The 15,189-nt window shown below is 37.1% G+C and overlaps 2 protein-coding genes across 2 annotated transcripts; both read right to left on the minus strand.

Moving 5' to 3' along the window:
- Positions 1-3,666: 3,666 nt before the first annotated feature.
- Positions 3,667-4,506, minus strand: LOC104883797 (uncharacterized). The gene is made up of 2 exons (XM_010668360.2): positions 4,045-4,506; positions 3,667-3,906 (listed from the first exon to the last, which is right to left on the minus strand). Exons 1-2 carry the CDS (start codon positions 4,504-4,506, stop codon positions 3,667-3,669), a joined length of 702 nt encoding a protein of 233 aa, XP_010666662.2.
- Positions 4,507-4,745: 239 nt separating this feature from the next.
- On the minus strand, positions 4,746-14,264 carry LOC130590974 (uncharacterized). Its single transcript, XM_057393767.1, has 2 exons — positions 14,151-14,264; positions 4,746-5,391 (listed from the first exon to the last, which is right to left on the minus strand). The coding sequence occupies exons 1-2, from the start codon at positions 14,153-14,155 to the stop codon at positions 4,983-4,985; spliced, it is 414 nt and encodes a 137-aa protein (XP_057249750.1). The 5' UTR covers positions 14,156-14,264; the 3' UTR covers positions 4,746-4,982.
- Positions 14,265-15,189: the final 925 nt, after the last annotated feature.

Genomic DNA, 15,189 nt, shown 5'->3' on the forward strand with positions numbered 1-15,189 from the left:
TAACTCCAAACTTCTTAGGTTTCCCAAAATGTCTATAGAAGATCAATTTTCCCAAAGGGTTTCTCAACTCTACCTTTTGAATCTCACAATCGATATTGGCCTTGTAAATACTTAACCAGTTCATTCCAAGAATTACATTTAGGTCTCCCAAACTAAATTCTATTAAGTCAAATGGAAAGACACAACCTCCTATCTTCAAAGGCAAGTTTCTAAACAACCTGGTACACCTTATGATTTCTCCAGTAGGAATACTAATAGACAAGTCAATTACTTCAAAACCTACTAACCCCAAGTGTTTCCTCAATCAAATCTTGCTCCAATCACTGAGCCTTTAACTCCTTAGTGGCTACTACCTCAGGTGCAAACCTAGGCAATGTTATGAACTTTCTATAATACTCAGAGATGGTCATGCTCCCCATCCTAAGATTGATAAACTCTTAGACCTTTAGTTTCCTCATAAAAGCAGGGTAAAGTTTTCCTCTAAAGTAGCAATAAAGGATTCCCAATCAAGCTCCTTCATAATACTAAGTATAATCTCATTCTATTTCCACCATAAGTCAGTCTCATCTTCCAGTTACAGTATAACTTGACCTACTTTCACACTCTCTGGACAGTTCACAGCCCAAAAACATTTTCAAACTCCCTAATCCAACTCTCTAAGAGGATAGGGTCAACTTACCCCTTAAGGTACGATGGTTTAATCTTAGCTAGTCTCTCAATCATATCCCCAGTAGGATCGGGACGCTCAACTCTTTCGAGTCAAATTCTCTGCCAATAGGCGAATAGCAGAAGTTAAGGCATTATTGTTGTTTGACACTCTACTTCGCGACTGAAACTTAACGTAACTCTACCTTAGGTTCCAGCATAATTACATGCCCATCTAAGAAAGCCATATTTGATTTGATCATTAAAGATCGCATCAACAAACAATTTCTCAACTAGTTTCAAGTTTAACATGAAATGTTCTCTAATAGTCACATAATCATTCATGTAAAATATATTCACATCAACATGCAAGTAGAAACAAGCAAGTAAGAATATAATCACATAATGAAAAAAAATAAAAAATTATTCCCATCACGTGCCCTGAATAAATTCTTACTCACTCAGATATAAATTAAATAATTAACCTTTATTCCTCAAACGATAATTAGAATATATAACCAACTTATCCTCAACAATATAAACATGCTAAAGAAGGAAATTTAAACCATTGTAGCTTGACTACTTTCCAACAACTAATCTTAAAGCATAAATAAATATTCTTATAGAGTTACATTGTCTTTCCTATCCTTATTTCCTTTATACTTTTATGGAGTAAACATTTCATCTCCAAAGTCTCCAAAGTATTCACTAGAATAATATTAATGACAATAATAACTTGAATTCCTAGATCTAATAGATCTTCAAAGCCTTTTGGATTGATGTCCATTATCATCCACCTTTAAATCACTCACATCGCTCAAATAAGATCTCCAAGTAATATTGTAGATGTCCTTTCAGGTTTGCGCTCTAGTACGATCAAAGTCTTAAATTACTTCATATATCGCTAACAGAGATGTATATTTTAACACATAATGCATAATGCTCTCTAAGCTAGTGTAACTATAACTTCCAGGCTCATGACATCGAACATTCTCATCATCACTCAATATAATTGGGTTACGATGGCTTCTTACTCTATTAACTTGTCTGACATACATGGTTAGGGAACTACAATTCAATAAACCATAAAGTTTTAGTACTCTCTCTAACGTATTCCCTCAAGAAACAATAAGAGTAAGTACAAATCAAAGGCAGGAAATCATAACATCTTAGCAGGCAAGAAAAATATAACAATTAGCAGGGAAGAAAAACATTCATGCATCATTAGCAGGAAAATATAATAATGCAGCATTATCAGCAGGAAGGAATAAATAATAATGCATTGTCAGCAGGGAAGAAAAATAATAATGATGCTGAACTAACTATTGAATGCAGGCATATAATATTTCTATCCTATATGCCCTTCTTATACTACCCATTCTCACAATGCAATAATATAAACCTTAAAGGCATAAAAATATAATGCAGACACTTTTATGAATAATATTATTTAAGTGTCTAAAAAAAATTCAAGTAACATAAAAAAAAATTCGAACTGTTGTATTCGAAAAAGAAAAAAAAAATTCCGTCTCCAACATATTTGAAAAAAAAATTTCGTGACACTATATTGTTCGAAAAAAAAAAAAATTCGAACACGAAAAAAAATTCGAGTAATAAAAAAATTTCGAATCATCAAGCTTTTCGAAAAAATTTCGATTTAGAAAAAAAATTCAGCCTTAAAAAAAATATATATATACTCTATATAAGTTTTCAAAATAAATAAGTAGGAGCAATTCTAAGGTTTCCTTCAAATAACTAGTAAGCTAGCTAGTTAGGCGCCTATAAGTCTTAAAATAACCTAAAGCTCCCAAATACCACTTTGTAACACCCCGATAATTCTCTCTTTAGAAATAACTTTATAATATAAAATTAGAGAATTACCCAGGCATTATCGCCCGTGTAATAACGTATCGGCTTATTCAGAATTTTGCAGCGGAAAACAACTTACTAAAACCAACTTTATTAAAACTCACTAAATAAGTGACAAATGTTGAGGATCTAAACAAACCAACATAAATAAACAATCATCTGAAATAAAAATGTTCCTACGAAAGCATAAATTAAACTATGCTAGAAATACAGTCTCTCCACTCCAGATTCCCAATACGATGCACATCTGCGAACCTGTAATGTCAATGCAATATCGACTCTGCTCACCAGAAGGATCATCACAGGATCAATAGGCAAAGTCATAATCACACACACAAATAAAGCACGTAATCAGCAAAACTGAGTACTACACATCAAACATAAACATTCCTAAACATGATACTAAATAATAACATATAGGAATAAATAATAAATAAACATATAATAATCTGCAGGCAACTTTTATTGAACTAAACTAAAACAGGAGCATTGCACCCCTTTCTCATCAATTTCCTCACTTGCATAGCAGAGATAACTCCAAACTTCTTGGGTTTCCCAAAACGTCTATAGGAGGTCAATTTTCCCAAAGGATTTCTCAACACTACTTTTAATTTGAATCTCACAATCAATGTTAGCCTTGTAAAGACTCAACCAATTCATTCCAAGAATCACATCCAGGTCTCCTAAATCGAATTCTATCAGATCAGACGGAAAGACACAGCCTCCTATCTTCAAGGCAGGTTTTTAAACAATTTAGTACACCTTATGATTTCGCCAGTAGGAATACTAATAGACAAGTCAATTGATTCGAATTCTACTAACCCTAGACTCTTTAGGACATAAGATGATATAAAAGAATATGTCGCCCCCGAATCAAATAGCGTTTTAACAAGGACTGAGTTAATAGAAAAGTTACCAGTAACCACATCAGCAGACTTCTCAGCTTCATTACGACTCATCACGTACATCTTTCCTGCAGGTTTATTCTGGTTTAGGTTCTCATTTGCAGGCTTACTATAGGTTCCCTGGTTATTCTGCTGACCCCTAGGCTTAGGACCCTAATTCCCTGACTGGTTGGACCCTGACCTAACCTGGTTACCATTTCCTTGACTCTTCTGCTCTTTACCACGTTTGAAGAAACACTCGTACTCCCTATGGCCCGCAGTAGTTGCAGGTCACTAACTCCCCCTTACAATCTCTCCAAGGATGGTTTTTGTCACAGAACTTGCAGTGATGCACTCTCTCAGGTTTACCCTTGCGATTATCCTGGTTATTCCTCCCTTGAAAATTCCCATTACCATTTCGATTTTTCTTGAAATTCCCTTGGTTTCCCCCAGCATTAACATCCTTCCTCTTCTCGCCAACTATCCCATTTTTCTTATCTCTCCTTGTCTACAATCCATAAATATGAGAAGCTCTCCCATACACCACATCTAAGGATGTGAAGGTCTCACCTCCTAATCCCAATTGAATTTCATTAGTTAAACCTTGCTCAAACCTCTGAGCCTTAAGCTCCTCAGTGGCTACAACCTCAGGTGCAAATCTAGACAGGGCTATAAATTTGCTATAGTACTCAGAAATAGTCATGCTACCCATCCTAAGGTTGATGAACTCTTGGGCTTTTTGCTTCCTCATAAATTTAGGGTAAAACTTCCCCCTCAAGACTACCACAAATGCTTCCCAATTGAATCCTTCAACGGCACTCAGCCTAGCACCATTTTCTCTCCACCATAGGTCAGCCTCATCTTTAGATATAACAGCCTGTCCTACTCTCATATCAGCAGGGCAGTTCACTACCTCAAATAGGTTTTCGAATTCCCTAATCCAATTCTTTAAGAAGGTAGGGTCAGATTGTCCCTTAAAGTATGGTGGTTTAACCTTGGCCAATCTTTCGAACATTTCTCCAGCAGTCTCAGGACGTTCAACTCTTTCCTGATTCAATTTCTCCGCCAAGAGGCGAATAGCAGTAGCTAAGTCAGTATTGTTGGCCATTCTACTCCGGGACCTGAAAGTAATATAACTCTACTTAGGTTCCAGTATGACTTATATGTCCATCTAAATAGGTAACATTTGAGTTGATCATCAAGGATCGCATCAACAAACAATTCCACTAGGTTCCAATATGAAATGTTCTCCTAATAATCACGTAATAATTCATGTAAAATATATTCATATCAACATGAAGTAGAATCGAGCAAGTAAAAAAATATGATCACATAATGAAAATTTAAATAAAAAAAAATTCCAATTACGTGCCCAGAATAAATTCTTACTCACTCATATAAACTTAATAATAACTTTTATTCTTCCATAAAGGGTATAAAAAGAAAGAATGACATAGTATTTATTTTTCCTAAAACAATAGTTCTATAAAACTTCCCTATCACTCTTGGCACACATCCAACATTATTTCTAAAACTAATACCCTATGTATAGCTATATCTTAGAGACATAAAAATAATATAGCTTTAAGGCACTACATTGCTGTCTTTATCCTCAGCTTCCTGATACTGATCAGGCATGAAGATTGCATCATCAGTTTCTTCTTCTTCCCCATCCTCATCATAGTCAATATATTTCCTTTGTATTTTGGATCTTCTAATGGGTATAGTGTCCTCATCCTCTTCAGGTTCAGTTTCAGTTTCATACCTGAAACATGCGTGATAGATGTCTTCCCTAGTTGTGCCCCTAGCATGGTCCATTTCTATTATAACCTCATCATCACTAGGCAAATCTTTCCTCAAGATGCAACGCATAGTCCAATGTATATCCGTATATTCTCTACTGTCGATGGGTGCACGAAACTCGTCAACTTCATCGTCACTCAGGATGATGGGGTTAAAGTAGCTTCCTAGATTGGCAGACATGTTCAGGGAACTACAATACAATAATCCAGAATGTTTTAGGACTCTCTCTAACGTGTTCCCACAAGAAACAATAAGGGTAAACAAAAACAAAAGCATGAAAACATAACATCTTAGCAGGCAAGAAAACATTCATGCATCATTAGCAGGGAAGTATAATATAATGCATTGTCAACAGGAAGAAATGATAATAATGCATTATTAGCAGGGAAGAAAAATGTAATGATGCTGAACTAACTATTGAATGCAGGCATATAATATTTCTACCCTATATGTCCTTCTTATACTACCCATTCTCACAATACAATATTGACATATTTTGTAAACAGTACATCACGAGCCTTTACAATATGGAAGTGAGAGAACCTCAAGTGAGAGAACCTCTCAACTCAGCCAACGAAAAAGAACAACTTATCCGATCCAACAAAAAATTCAAGCGCAAAATCACAAACTGGATTTTTGATACAAACAATGATTCAGATGAAAACATGGTGGATACGCTGCATGGTGCAGTATCGCCTGCGGTTGCTGCCGATGAGATTCCACCATCCATCACAGCTCAACCTCAAGCAACCTTCAAAGACATGTTAAATCATCGCAATTTCACTGAGAATGCCAATCAACCTACATTCTTTACTTTGGAGGAGGAAGATGTCTCTGATGATGAAAGTGTCCCTGAGGAGTTTTTAGACAACCCTCAATGTCCTGCTATATTGCTCTCAAGAGAAGAAAAAATCCAAATGAGGAAACCTTGGAGGTCTGCCCTCATACTAAAGATGTTTAATGGAAAACTTGGATATATGGCTCTTATGCGCAGACTAAAGAAGAAATGGAATCTCAAAGGAGATATGGTACTCACAGATATTGGTTGCAAGTTTTACATTGCTAGATTTACAAACATGGAGGATTATCAATATGTCTTGACCCAAGGACCTTGGATGATAGAAGATAATTATTTGACAATTCGTAAATGGCTGCCTAACTTCATACCAGATGAAGCTCCTATCAAAGTCTTAACTGCATGGGTAAGAATTCCAAATTTATCAGTGGAATACTTTGATAGTAATTTCCTCCACAAAATAGGAGCTAAGATAGGGAAAGTTCTTCGAATTGATAAAACCACCTCGAATGCTGAACGAGGTCAATTTACTCGTCTGAGTGTTGAAATTGATCTCTCCAAACCTTTGCTATCAAAATTCTGGTTGAAAGGAAGAATTTGGAAGATTCAATATGAAGGGCTGCATATGATTTGTTTTAATTGCGGGTGTTGGGGTCATAACTCCAAGGAATGTCCAAAACTTTGCATGGATCAAGGTGTTGAGATGGATCATGATACTCATACACACCAAAATCCAATTGATAAAATGGTGCATAAGCCGCGACCCGAATTAGAAGAAAATTTTGGGGACTGGATGTTGGTGAAGAAACCTGTTCGCAGGGGACCCCAAAAACTGGATAGGAATGTCACTAATGGTGGCCGGAATGCGGCAACGGGACCCAGAGACCACCATGACGCTACCACCAGTCGTCCAATTCAAAATTTGAATAATTTAACTTCCCGCGCTGTAACACCAAAAAAGAGCGATGATCAGGGAGAAGGTTCAAGATTTGCAATTTTAGTGGAAGAGAATGAGGAAATTAAGGAGAAGGAAAAGGTCCTTCCTTTTTCGGAGGAGGTCATGGCAACTCTCGAGGAGTCATTAACTCATAAAACAGTCAACCTTGGTGAATCATCCCAAATTGGTAATGCTAAGGAGGCCAACTCATTATCTTTTAACTTAGGAAAAGATAATCTCCCCAAAAATAAGAAGACTGAGATAACCCCAAGGCAGAAAGTTATTCCTCCAAAATCAAGCTCGAATACTAAGTTATTAAGGAAACAAGTTCTTTTGGGAAAGAGCACTAATATTCCAGTACAAGCCAAACTTAAACGAGCTATCATTCAAGCACCGGGACAAGAAAATTCATATGCTCAAATACAATCCACCTCACACGAATCTCATAAGAACAGTAGCCATGGAGAGCAACCACCAATGTTTAATCAGCCAATCCACCTTTCCAAATCATTTTCACCCCCCACATGTAATCATGCTCCACATACCACCCGAGAAGACTCTCTTTGTAGGCCAGGAGATGGAGAACCCATATCTTGTGATGGTAAACCACCTGATAAACAAGGTGGAGGTCACCCTTCAAACATGGATGGAACCAACACCGGAACCACCGGAGTTGGTGGTAATGATGTCCGTTCCCAATGAGATTAACCGTCTCATTAATTTGCTTAGCCAAGCCTATGTAAGTTCTTTACACTCTTCTCCTGTTAATATGGTTTATAGACTTCCAAGCAATATTCATAATACCCTGCCTATTTCATGCTTAATATGGAATGTTCAAGGGGCGGGTAGTAGAGCCTTTTTGGCGGCACTAAAGGAAATTGTTAAAAGAAACAAGCCTAATGTTATCGCTTTGGTTGAAACTCATATGAGGGGAGAGCAAGCTGAAAAAATAGCTAGGATGCTTGGGTTTAATGGTCACACTCGAGTGGATGCGGTTGGTTTTTCTGGGGGTATCTGGATTTATTGGCGTCCAGATGATGTAACTATTGAACCTATCTACAAGCATGAACAATATATAACGATGACTATTACACGGGTCGGGGCAACTCCCTGGTATTTCACTGCTATATATGCTAGTCCAGACCCCTCGAAAAGGCAAGAATTATGGCGTGAACTTAAATTATTTGCAGAACGAATGAAAGAACCCTGGCTTATAGCAGGAGACTTCAATGAGACACGTTTTCCCTCGGAAAGAAGTAGTTCATGTCGTGAGACAACGAGAAGATCTGGGCACTTCAACTCTTGGATAGATGAGCTTGAACTAATAGAGATTGCTTTCTCTGGCCCTCAACATACTTGGGCTCGTGGTTTAACCCCTGGGACTCGCCAAAGTGCCAGGTTGGATAGAGCCTTATGTAATGGACCTTGGGGTTTAATGTTTGAGAATGCTAGCCTTCGTCATCTGCCTGCAATCCAATCAGATCATTGCCCGCTTTTTATATCTCCGAATGGATTTCTACCTCTCCAAGCTGTGCAGCGTCCTTTCAAGTTTCAGGCTGCGTGGCTCACGCACGATAAATTTCGAGCTTTTGTTGAAGAACGCTGGTGTGGTAATTTAGACCTACTCCCAGCTTTAGACTCGCTCGCAAATGATCTTCAAAATTGGAATAAGGAAGTTTTCGGGAATATCTTCATTCAGAAACGGGCTCTCTTGGGGCGAATTGCTGGAATCCAGAATATTTTATCTAATAGGAAGGATCGTGGCCTTATTAAACTTGAAGCAAAGCTTCGTATTGAGCTGGATGAGATTCTTCATCGAGAAGAAATTTTATGGTACCAAAAGTCGCGTGTGGATTGGCTTAGTGACGGGGATCGGAACACAACCTTTTTTCATCTGAGTGCTCTTGTTCGAAAATGGAGGAACAACATTGCAACTATAAAAGACAAAGAGGGCAACTGGATTCAGGATAAAAATCTAGTCAAAGATCATTTTGTGAACTTCTTTACTCATCTTTTCATGGAAGAGGGTGAGGAAGATCTTTTAGCGGTGCCGCAAGATATTTTCCCTGAACTACCTGCGCGAGCATGGGCCGAGCTAACTAAACCTTATTCTACAGTAGAGATTGATATGGTTGTGTCTCACATGAGCTCTTTAAAGGCCCCGGGGCCGGATGGATTTCAAGCTCTATTTTATCAAAAGAACTGGGATTTGATTGCTAAGAATGTATACTCCTTGGCTTTGGGTGTGTTAGAAGGCAAGGGTTTGCCCGAAAATCTCAACAATACATTTTTGGCTCTAATACCTAAGGTGGAAAATCCAGAGAGTGTTACTCAATTCCGTCCCATAGGTTTATGCAATGTGGCTTATAAGATCATTACTAAGGTGATTGTAAATCGTTTGAAACCCATCTTGCCAGGGTTAATCTCTAATACCCAAGGAAGCTTTGTGCCTGGCAGACAAATAACGGATAACATCGTTATCATGCAAGAAGTTTTGAACACCATGAGAAGAAAACAAGGGGACAAAGGTTACATGGCAATCAAAATTGATTTCGAGAAAGCCTATGATCGTCTTCGATGGTCATTTATTAGGAACACTTTACAACAAATGAACCTTCCCATTTTAATGGTCAATGTTATCATGGACTGCATTACTTCGTCTTCCCTTCAAGTATTGTGGAATGGTGAGCCTACTAAAGCGTTCAAGCCTAGTAGGGGGATACGACAAGGGGATCCTCTCTCCCCCTATCTTTTTGTAATGTGTATGGAGAGACTTTATCAAACAATTGAAGAAGCCATAGTGAACAAAAAGTGGAGGCCAATCTATGCAAGTAGAAATGGGCCAATGTTATCTAACCTCTTCTTTGCAGATGATATTGTCTTATTTGCTGAAGCAAGTGTGGAACAAGCTCAGGTTGTGGAAGATTGTCTGCGAAAATTCTGCACTGCATCAGGACAAAAAATAAGCTTACCAAAGTCGCGGATTTTTTTCTCCAGAAATGTCTCGGAACTACAGCAGCAACTGATTAGTTCTACTCTTCACATTGATGCTACTGATGATTTGGGGATGTATCTGGGTATGCCGACAATTACAAGTCGTGTAACAAGGGAGACATTTGGCCACATATGTGAAAAAATAGACCGAAAACTCGCGGGCTGGAAGACGAAGTATTTATCATTGGCAGGCCGCATTACGCTGGCGAAATCCACTCTAACTACGCTTGCCAACTACTCAATGCAATCAGCCAAGTTGCCGCGCACGGTTTGTGATGAAGTAGATAAAAAAGTGCGCAGAGTTATTTGGGGAGGTTCGGATGAGAAGCGTGCAGTTCATCTCCTCTCGTGGGAGACTCTTCAAAAACCTCAATGCCAAGGTGGTTTATCTATTCCCTCAGCTAGACAATCAAACGCAGCGTCTCTAACAAAACTAGGATGGCGTTTGTTAGTTGAGCCTAATTCATTGTGGTCTCGGGTTTTGCGGGCTAAATATTGCCAAGGGAGATGTGATGTAGATATGTTCCAACCTAAGCAAGGTATGTCAAATGTGTGGTGTGGCATTACTGAAAATGTCAAATTTCTATGCGAGGGAATGCAAGTAGCAGTTAATAATGGCAGGACTACTTTATTTTGGGATCACAAATGGGTGACTAAGACCTCATTAGCTTCTCTTGTTATCAAACCAGTCCCTGTAGCATTAATTGGAGCTACAGTTGAAGAAATGTGGGATACGCTACAAGGATGGAAGTGGGACATTTTTGCGGAGTTTCTCCCTACGGAGGTGCTGAAGCAAATCCAATCTTATGAACTGAGAATGGATGATGATAATGGTGATTTGATATATTGGAGGCTTGGCAAACAAGGGAAATTTTCTATTCGTTCAACGTTAGGCATTATGCAAAATGTGAGTGACTCGATTGACGATGAGTGCTGGGAGTTGATTTGGGCTGCCCCTATTCAGCAACGAGTTCGAGCTTTCTTGTGGACAGCTTGCCATGATCGTATCATGAGCAATGTTATGCGTTTCAAACGCAAACTGGTTGATAGTCCCAAGTGCTACATTTGTGGGGCTATGGAGGAATCCACTCTCCACATTCTTCGCGATTGTCCTATAGCAAAAATGGTTTGGTCGAAATTGGGAGGACCTGCTGACTCATCCCTCTTTTATAACCAACCTCTGAAGACTTGGATTAAAGCTAATCTGCAACATCATGCTACGGATGATTACCAGATTTGGGGCACTCTTTATTGCGTGGCTATTTGGTGGGTATGGAAATGGCTCAACAGCCTGGTATTTGGTAGAAACCAGGAGATACCACAAGACATTGGAGGCTTTTTACATGTCCGCTACAATGAGGCTCGACGTGGAATTGATCGCCATGCTGCTACTCATTCAAAGGAAAATAAACCACAAGTGCGTGAAGAGCTGGGGGTGATTTGGAGACACCCTCCTATGGAGTGGTATGCTCTCAACTCGGATGGAGCTGCCAAAGGTGTGCCGGGGCCGGCAGGAGGTGGAGTGATTCTTAGGGATCACTTTGGAGGATTTATTTCAGCACTCTCTTTGCATTTTGGCCATTGTAATGCTTTTAAAGCAGAGGTTATGGCACTTACAAAGGGTTTAGAACTAGCACGTGAACTTCAAATCAAGAAGATCCAGGTTCAACTTGATAATCTTGCTTGTGTTCAATTGTTACAAAAGCGGGTGTCAGGGAGAAATGAATGCACTCATATGCTAAATCATTGCATTTATCTGATCCAGCAAGAAGATTGGGAAGTCAATATCATTCATGTGTATCGAGAAGGAAACCGAGCAGCGGATTGGCTTGCCAATCATGGAGTCACTCAACTCCTCCCTACCGTTATCCATTCTTCGGCTCCGGTGGGGCTTAGCTCCATTCTACAGGAAGATTTCAGGGGGGTGACTATCCCTCGTCTTCTTCCTCCTTAATGTAGTAGTTGGTTTGTTATGAGGCTGTAGTTTTCTTTAGCTGTTTTCGTATTTCTTTCTCTTGTTCTGTTTTTTTTTTTTCTTTTTCTTTTGGTATTGCTGTACCTCTTTTGGAGCCAAAAAAAAAAAATTCTCACAATACAATAATATGAACCTTAAAGGCATATAAAGATTTTTTTTTTTCAATTTTGTAGTAACTCCGAAAAAAAAAATCTTGGAACGTCGGAAATTTTTTTTTTCTTCCGAATATAATAGTCCGAAATATTTTTTTTGTTACTCACAATTTTTTTTTTTGGACACTTAACTATTATTAGTTTATAAAAAGTGTCTCCATTATACTTCATACCTTTTTCAGTTTATATTATTGCATTGTGAGAATGGGTAGTATAAGAAGGGCATATAAGATAGAAATATTATATGCCAGCATTCAATAGTTAGTTCAGCATCATTACATTTTTCTTCCCTGCTAATAATGCATTATTATCATTTCTTCCTGTTGACAATGCATTATATTATACTTCCCTGCTAATGATGCATGAATGTTTTCTTGCCTGCTAAGATGTTATGTTTTCATGCTTTTGTTTTTGTTTACCCTTATTGTTTCTTGTGGGAACACGTTAGAGAGAGTCCTAAAACATTCTGGATTATTGTATTGTAGTTCCCTGAACATGTCTGCCAATCTAGGAAGCTACTTTAACCCCATCATCCTGAGTGACGATGAAGTTGACGAGTTTCGTGCACCCATCGACAGTAGAGAATATACGGATATACATTGGACTATGCGTTGCATCTTGAGGAAAGATTTGCCTAGTGATGATGAGGTTATAATAGAAATGGACCATGCTAGGGGCACAACTAGGGAAGACATCTATCACGCATGTTTCAGGTATGAAACTGAAACTGAACCTGAAGAGGATGAGGACACTATACCCATTAGAAGATCCAAAATACAAAGGAAATATATTGACTATGATGAGGATGGGGAAGAAGAAGAAACTGATGATGCAACCTTCATGCCTGATCAGTATCAGGAAGCTGAGGATAAAGACAGCAATGTAGTGCCTTAAAGTTATATTTTTTTTATGTCTCTAAGATATAGCTATACATAGGATATTAGTTTTAGAAATAATGTTGGATGTGTGCCAACAGTGATAGGGAAGTTTTATAGAACTATTGTTTTAGGAAAAATAAATACTATGTCATTCTTTCTTTTTATACCCTTTATGGAAGAATAAATGTTATTATTAAGTTTATATGAGTGAGTAAGAATTTATTCCGGGCACGTGATGGGAATATTTTTTTTATTTAAATTTTCATTATGTGATCATATTTTTACTTGCTCGATTCTACTTCATGTTGATATGAATATATTTTACATGAATGATTACGTGATTATTAGGAGAACATTTCATGTTGGAACTAGTGGAATTGTTTGTTGATGTGATCTTTAATGATCAACTCAAATGTTGCCTATTTAGATGGACATATAAGTAATCGTTTTTTCGGATGAGTTGTCTTGCCTACTAATGTGAAATGCGGGCGCGACTCCGCATTTCAGAGTGACCTGCGATATCGAGGAACCTTTGAAATAAAAGAGGGATGGTGATCAACCCATTCCTAGAAAAGCTATGGCACGCTCACCATAACCCCAACCCTTACGTCCAACTCTAGACGTGCACAAGTCTAAAGTCTATAACTTATTCTCGTTACACTTTACGTTATTTACATATTATTACTTGTGTTGACACACACACATACCAATAACATATAAATAAAATCAGACAATCACAACAGAACTTCTTTTATCTTTGGATTTAACAAGTGACCACAACTTACAATCCAAGACTACCTTAATTCCTTCTTAATCTTAACTTCCTTTAATTGTTGAACCTAGCCAACAATAACCTTACCTTTATATAGGTATAACTTGTAAACTTACCAAATAAGGTCCACAGGCCTCATAAGATAATAAAATGATGCTTCTCAAAGAATACATGCATTACATGATTCACTCTAACATATACTAATTCTTATGCGAATTAATAAATAAACTAACTTAACATGCTTGCTTCAATTATTCCATACAAACATATAATTCAATATTCGTAAACAATTCTAAGTCACATGTTGCACACATGCATAAAACATGTAAAATAATTCCAGAAATCACATATACGAACAAATCAGGTTTCTATACATGATACTAAAAATTTAAACCTTCCCTAAAACATGATACTAAGCCACATAGCAATTAAATAATGTACGTACCTCATATATACTAGCCTGTAGGCCACTTTTAATCCGTTAAAAGTTCCCTACTAGATATTCTCCGCCTAGAAAACAAGGTAACTAAAATTAATAACTTAAAATAAAAATTACAACAGCTTTAAATAATTTAAAACCCCTTTAAAACACGTTTAAAAATCGATTTTAGATGTCAAACTTGGATTATTTTTAATTCCTAGCATAGTACTACCATACTAGCAATTAAAAACTCTTTAAAACTCTAAAAATAAACCCTTTCTAAAATTAAAACAACTTTAAAAATTAATAAACCACCTTAAAACATGTATAACATATTTAAAATCATATTCTAAATTAATCTCATAGTATCTAATATGATACTGTGGTTTTCTAGCAATTTAAAACCCTAAAATATCATGTTTTCATGTTTAAAACTAAAAATCTATTCATAATAATAAATCTGAAATTTCTCTTATAATATAAACTATAGATGAATCAAAATTACTTATTAAAAACAGTAATTTAAACTAATAAACAAGATTAACAATAATAGAAAACATAAAAATATAGTCTTTAATGGAAACTTGAGGAAGAAGAAAAGAAAAAGAGTGAAATACCGAAATCGCGAGTGAAATATGGCAGCAGAATTGCGAAACTTGTAGAGGCCATAACTAATAGAATAAGAATCGGAATTGAGTGATTTTTGAGCCTAAATTCAATAACTCTTCGAGATCTACAACTTTCAAGAAGGAAGTTTTGGCTAAAAATAAACAAAACTATGAGAAATCTGGCCAATCAGATTCGAGAGAGAGAAAAAATCGAGTGAAGGGAGAGAAAGAAAACCATGAGAGAAAGAAAACCATGAGGAGAGAAAGAATAGAAAGGCCGAAATTAATTGAGTGTGAGGAGAGAAAAATAAATCTTTGTGTAGAATAAAATAATTGAGTAATAAGGTATTTATATAAAGGCTTCCTTTTTGAGCTTAGGAAAAAGAGATAAGGTTTAATGAAATTTGATAATGAACAAGATAAATAACTTAAGACTTTCATCATCATCATGACTT

Source organism: Beta vulgaris, chromosome 4 (assembly GCF_026745355.1).
Source record: "Beta vulgaris subsp. vulgaris cultivar EL10 chromosome 4, EL10.2, whole genome shotgun sequence".
In the NCBI taxonomy this organism is placed as follows: Eukaryota; Viridiplantae; Streptophyta; class Magnoliopsida; order Caryophyllales; family Amaranthaceae; genus Beta; species Beta vulgaris.

Bases quoted from the DNA above. Each gene is read 5' to 3' on its own strand.
- LOC104883797 (XM_010668360.2), bottom strand. From the start codon at position 4,506: ATGGCCAACAATACTGACTTAGCTACTGCTATTCGCCTCTTGGCGGAG. The intron at 3,907-4,044 runs GTTGTAGCCACT...TATGGATTGTAG, and splicing joins TGTCTAGATTTGCACCTGAG to ACAAGGAGAGATAAGAAAAA.